The 6,336-nt window shown below is 54.8% G+C and overlaps 1 protein-coding gene and 1 pseudogene across 3 annotated transcripts in view; one reads left to right on the forward strand and one right to left on the reverse strand.

Annotated features, from left to right (window-relative positions):
- Positions 1-4,735, forward strand: part of DUOX1 (dual oxidase 1) — a 48,179-nt gene extending 43,444 nt beyond the window's left edge. For 2 of the 3 annotated variants that reach the window (XM_060174561.1, XM_060174562.1), the window contains 6 exons: positions 260-413; positions 1,684-1,916; positions 2,166-2,324; positions 3,236-3,391; positions 3,496-3,624; positions 4,059-4,735. In XM_060174561.1, coding sequence (XP_060030544.1) covers positions 260-413; positions 1,684-1,916; positions 2,166-2,324; positions 3,236-3,391; positions 3,496-3,624; positions 4,059-4,181 — 954 coding nt within the window. In that variant the 3' untranslated portion in view covers positions 4,182-4,735. The remainder of the gene's footprint in view (positions 1-259; positions 414-1,683; positions 1,917-2,165; positions 2,325-3,235; positions 3,392-3,495; positions 3,625-4,058) is intronic. The other variant, XM_060174563.1, reaches the window with a different exon arrangement.
- LOC103108376 (proteasome subunit beta type-6-like) lies at positions 831-1,657 on the reverse strand (annotated as a pseudogene).
- Positions 4,736-6,336: the final 1,601 nt, after the last annotated feature.

Below are 6,336 nucleotides of genomic sequence, written 5' to 3' on the forward strand. Positions count from 1 at the left end.
TCTTGGACCTGTATTCTCCCCACCCACTCAGCCCCACCCCAGAGTCTTTTACTTTGGTGCGATACGCTAATTCGGAAATGCAGTCTTATTCTCAGGGATGCTTTAGAGTGGTTGGGTCTTAGAACCTGGAAGGAATGTGGCACAAGGGGAGGGGAGGAGGTTCAGGATGTGCCAGTGGGGAGGTGCAGGTGCTATGGCCTGTGTTGGCCTCACCGCCTGCTGTGGGCAGGTCTTAGCCACCCCCTTTCACTCTCTGCAGCTCATCATCCACGGCAGCTTCGCTCTGATCCAGCTGCCCCGTTTCCACATCTACTTCCTGGTGCCAGCCCTCATCTACATGGGGGACAAGCTGGTGAGCCTGAGCCGGAAGAAGGTGGAGATTGGCGTGGTGAAGGCCGAGCTGTTGCCCTCAGGTACCAGCTGCGAGGCTGCCAGAGGACAATGGCAGGACCTCAAAATCTCCTGGCCAGGCAGAGGGTAGATAGCATAATGGTTATGCAAAAAGACTCTCATGCCTGAGGCTCCAAAGTCCCAGGTTCAGTTCCCTGCACCACTATAAGCCAGAACTGAACAGTGTTCTGGTAAATAAATAAATAAATCTGGCCAAAGCCAGAGGGGCCTGGGGCCTTGGGGAAAAGGGACTAGGGACAGGTGAGAGAAGCTCTTGCTCAGCAGGTCTAAGGTTCTCTCACAACAGAGAAGAGGAGCCCAGGCCAGGCTGCCCCCTGCCCATCTGGCCACCAACCCCAGTGCGACCCAGCCCCTCGTCAACGTGGATTTGTTGGGAAGGGAGTGATGACTTCAAGCAGAAACCGTGGGTGGGGGAGACTCTCTGTGGACTATATTGTTGCTGGGTTCAGGACTGCTGTACCCAGCTCTCTCTTTAACAAAGTGTTCATTTGATTTAGTATCTGTATGGGGTGCCTCCTATCATATCCTAGAATCCCAGTATTTAAGGAGGTGGTAAAGTGGCGATGGCGAATTTGGGGATCTGATCTCCCCAAAAGTACCTGCCGCTCCACCCGATTCTGCAATGGCTGCCGGGCAGATCACCCCTCCAACTTGAGCCATCCCGCTCCATGGCCAAAGCAAGAGCATTAGCAGTGAACTGAAGACATTCTTCCTTGCCCATGCCTTCCCAGTAGGTAGCATCAATATAGCCATAGATGTAGGAGCTCCCAGAACCCCCAGTGGCGAAGGACTGCCTAGCCATCATACCTCCCACGAGCACTGAGTACACCTGTCCTCTTTCTTGGGACCAAGCCTGCAGTGATGATTCCTGCCATTAGCTCTTCTCGGTATCAGTAACACATCTCCTTAAAGAGTCTGGCAGCTGTGTGTACCAGTGGAGGCTCATTCAGTCCAGTGCTGTGGAAGCCAAGCTGATAAGTGACTGCATCAGTGACTGCCTGGGTATTAGCTGCTGAGTCTGAGCCACTGCAGAAGATTCCGTCATGAATGGGGGCAGCTTGTCAGTCAGTCGGTTGGCAATGTAGGACCCAGTGGTAGCTCTGGAGTCAGAAGCCCCCGTCAGACTTTACGGCCATAATAGTGGTCCTTGTAGAGACTTCCTGGCCTTCCCATTGGAGGCAAAGGCCTCTGGTCCCCATGCCAGTGCCAGCCCTGCTGCTCGAGTAGCTACGAAGGTAACCGCCATCTTCCTCCTCTCACCTCTTTTTTTAGGAGTGACCCACCTGCGGTTCCAACGGCCCCAGGGCTTCGAGTACAAATCAGGACAGTGGGTGCGGATCGCCTGCCTGGCCCTGGGGACCACGGAGTATCACCCCTTCACGCTGACGTCTGCGCCCCACGAGGACACGCTGAGTCTGCACATCCGGGCAGCAGGGCCCTGGACCACGCGCCTCAGGGAGATCTACTCACCCCCAACGGGGGACGTTTGTGCCAGATACCCCAAGGTGCCCAGCCCAAGGCCACATACCCCCTCATCATACCCTTAACAAGTGCTGGCCTGGGGACACCAGATCCCCCGCTATGCCCCCCCCCCGTGTCCATCCAGAGACTGGTTATTCCAGAAAACTCCACCAGCTTCCCTCCCCTCGCCCCATTCCATATACCCACCCATTTGCCTTTCCACATCTCCAGTTTCTGGCTTCAGAACTATGGTGGAAGCAGAGCTTAATGCAAACACACTCCCCTTTCTGCAGCTATACCTCGATGGACCATTTGGAGAGGGCCACCAGGAGTGGCATAAGTTTGAGGTGTCAGTGCTGGTGGGAGGGGGCATTGGGGTCACCCCCTTTGCCTCTATCCTCAAAGACCTGGTCTTCAAGTCGTCAGTCAGCTGCCAAGTGTTCTGTAAGAAAGTGAGTCTCCTCCTGCCAGCCCATGGCTCCCAGTACCTAGTGGCATGTCTATCTGAGCCTCTGACCTTGACCTCAGCCTCTCTGATCTGGACATGACCCAGCTGACCTGACCCCAGGAGGATCAGAGTATCCCCAGAACCTAAAGGGCGAGTTTGGTTCGCTGATACCGCTAGGCTCCTGCCTAGCTTACAGACTCAGTTATCTGAGGATGTGTTTCTGTGGGTCCTTCCTGCAGGGCTGAGGAGGGCTAGAGAAATCTGTTCCCCTCTCCTAGGAGACCTGAAGCATTGTGGGGCTGGGAAAGGGAAGGGCACTCGGGGCAGGGCACAAGTAAAACTGGATTTGAGGAAGGGAGGTGGCCAGGCAGGGCTGGTGGGCTGGGCTGGCTTTGGGAACACAGCCCAGGCCCTCAGGCCTCCGCGGTGGGTCCCTTCCCCCCATCCTAGACCTGGAGGCAGGTCCCTGCTTGTCTCCCTGGGCCTGGCAGGTGAATCAGGGGTGCAGGAATGCGGGGGTGGGGGGGGGAGAGGAGGGGGAGGCCCAGCCCAGATGTTGGGAGCATTCAGTAAATGACTGACGGCTCCCTTCCTCCACTGCCCCTTAACTCACTGCTTCTCCCCATCAAAACCTGGTGGTGGGTACCTGCAGGGCAGACGTGTTGCCCCTGGTCTCAACATGAACACCTTCATCTGGGCAGCCTGGAGGTGGGGAACCTGGTGGCTTCAGTGAACCAGAGTCCTATCTCACATACACCATGGTTCAGTGCCACTGCTCCACTGTCCTGGAGCAACTCCACATGTCTACCAGAGCCTGGCCTTGTGGCCCTAGATACCCCCTGTCCCCAGGCTGTCTGGAACAGACCCCCTGGGATGACAGGAGCTGGGACCTGAGCTCCAGCCGTGTGTCCCCAGATCTACTTCATCTGGGTGACGCGGACCCAGCGGCAGTTCGAGTGGCTGGCTGACATCATCCGGGAGGTGGAGGAGAATGACCGCCAGGACCTGGTGTCTGTACACATCTACATCACCCAGCTGGCTGAGAAGTTCGACCTCAGGACCACCATGCTGGTGTGCCAGGGCCGGCCAAGCGGGCCTAGGGAGGTCAGGGATCACGTGAGCAGCTGACCCTGGTCCTACCTGCCTGTGACCGCCTCCTCCCACTCCCTCCCCAGTACATCTGTGAGCGGCACTTCCAGAAGGTGCTGAACCGGAGTCTGTTCACGGGCCTGCGCTCTGTCACCCACTTCGGCCGCCCCCCCTTCGAGCCCTTCTTCAACTCCCTGCAGGAGGTCCACCCACAGGTCAGTCTTCCGCTCTAGTCCAACCAACATCTGCAAGCACCTCACCTTTACCATCTGGGGCTGAGCAGAGCCCCATACCCCATCAGAAACATGGCTAGGAAATAACATTTAATAGTTATGCAGGGGGGACTTTTTATGCCTGAGTTCAGAGATTACAGATTAAATATCCCCCTTACCACCACCACCAAGGGCCAGAAGAAGCTGAGCAGTGGTCTAAGAAGGGCGGAAGGGGAGAGAAAAGTTAGGCAAATCAGATGTGTCGCTTAATGCTGGCAAGTGCCTTGAGGTGCAGAGACTGGACTCGCTGTGAGCAAGTTTGCCAAAACTGAGCCAGTCCTCACTGTGCCTGCACACAGCACACCCCCACTAGGAACATGGGCTGAGCCTGCACCAAGCACTCCTGCTGAGCTAGCCTTCACTTTGTCTCCCAACAGGTCAGAAAGATTGGGGTGTTTAGCTGTGGCCCCCCTGGCATGACCAAGAATGTGGAAAAGGCCTGTCAGCTCATCAACAAGCAGGACCGGACTCATTTTTCCCACCACTATGAGAATTTCTAGACTTCCTGTTGTGGGGAGGTGTCTCCCCACCCTCACCTGCTAACTTTGGTCCAGGTGGCCATGATCAGTCACCCCCACATGGTTTCAGGGGACTGGTCTCCCACCTCCTGCCCTGTGTGGGCTGTGACCACTAGGTTTACAATGGGCTTCAGCCTGGAGAAGTGTGAGGCACTGTCTGGGGACTAGAGATTGGGAGGTGCAGAGCTATTTTTAGGATAAAATGACACCCCTTCTTCTGAAGTAAAATCTAAGTCTAGAGCTAGTGTGTGTGTGTGTGTGTGTGTAAGGGGCTATGTGTCTAAGGATGAAGTGGGTGCACAGATGCTGGCATCTTAGGACCCCTTCCCAAGATGCCCCCTCATGACGTGAAGAAGAGTGCAGAGGCTGGAACCACAGAGCAGTTAACAGGAACCCCCTCAGCACTTGAGTGTTACAGTACAGCTGACTTGGCGTCTTTAAACACAGTCAGAACCTGGCCTGGGATCTCTGGTGTTCTTTGGCGCTTCTCTTCCTGCTCTAATTGTCCCTATTGAAAATAAACCACTTTTCTGCTCTCAGAGGTTCCTTTATTCTGCCCTACAATGGGGCAGGTAGTGTACTGGCCACATTCTTAGTTCCCAGCTGGTCCGTTCCTTCTCCCATCCAAGTACAAACCAGGCCCAACTCTGCTTAGCTTACGAGATTGGATGTGTTCACGGTGATATGGCCATAAACAGGTCTGTTCCTTCTCTATGAGCTTGTCAGTATTCTGAGAATAAAGGGAACTACCTACAGTCAAGTATCCCCTAAATGGAGACACTCACCCAATCCCCAGGCTCAGGGGTAACCCTAATAACAGAGGGCCTTTAAGGATGGCTCATGTGGGACTTCTGAATCTGGACCAGAAGCACAGAGAAGTGGGGTGGGGGCGCAGTCTGCAGGAGGTGGGCTGAACACACATTGGATGAGGGAGGAGCTCACCCCCAGCTGGTTTGCTCCCAGCACCCACATGGGTATCCACAACACCGTTACCTAGCCTCTTTAAGCCTTCTTCCTCATCTGCAAATGAGTGTCTTCCCAGTCTACTAAAGCATAAGGCAACTCAAACCCAAAAATAAAGGGAGGGGGGGCAGGCAGTAGAACACAGTGCACATAATACACCAAGGACCAGGGTTCAAGCCCCCAGTCCCTACTCGCCAGGCGGGGGAGAGCTTCACAAGTAGTGAAGCAGGTCTGCAGGTGTCTCTCTTCCTATCTCCCCCTCCTCTCTCAATTTCTAATAAATACCACCTGTGGATTTAAAAAAACATAAACGCTACATTAAAGAACTGCAGTTCAAGGGGTGGGGATAGACAGTATAATGGTTATGCAAAATAGACTCTCATGCCTCAGGCTGAAGTCCCAGGTTCAATCCCCTGATACCACCATAAACCAGAACTGAATCAGAACCAGCACCAGCAGTGCTCTGGTTAAAAAAGGGGGGAAGGGGGGGGCGATAGCTCAGCGTGTTAAGTGCACGTGGGGTGAAGCGCAAGGACCAGCGTAGATTCCCTTCACAGGTGGTGAAGCAGGTCTGCAGGTGTCTTTCTCTCTCCCTCTCTGTCCTATCCAACAATGACAGCAATAATAACAGCGGCAACAGAAGGGAAAAAAATAGCCTCCAGGAGCAGTGGATTCATAGTGCAGGCACTGAGCCCTAGCAATAACCCTGGAGGCAAAAAAAAAAAATGCAGTTCAGAGGGCTGGGCGTTGGCACACCTGGTTGAGTGCAAGTTACCATGCACAAGGACCAGGGCTCAAGCCTGCAGGATGAAAGCTACACAAGCAGGCAAACAGTGCTGCCGGTCTCTCTCTCACTCTCTCTCCTTCTCCCTCCCTCTCTCTCTCCCCCTTTCCCTCTCAAATTGTCTATGTTTAAAACAAAAACAAAACCCAATTGCAGTTAACGTTCCCAATTGCAGTTAACTCAGCCCAGCCCGCCTTTCCAGGGCAGTTTTATGTATCTTTTTTTTTTTCCCTCCGTTTTTGCAGGCTGGCCCTAAGGGTTTGACAGCAGCTCCTCCTGGCGGCCCGGCGGTTCCCCCCGGGACTGGACGCCTCTTCGCGGTTGGAAGCAGGGCCAGCAGGGGGCGCGCGCGGACGGCCCCACCGGGCTCGGCGGCCAGTCGGAGGGCCC

This window comes from Erinaceus europaeus, chromosome 16, assembly GCF_950295315.1.
Source record: "Erinaceus europaeus chromosome 16, mEriEur2.1, whole genome shotgun sequence".
Taxonomy (NCBI): Eukaryota; Metazoa; Chordata; class Mammalia; order Eulipotyphla; family Erinaceidae; genus Erinaceus; species Erinaceus europaeus.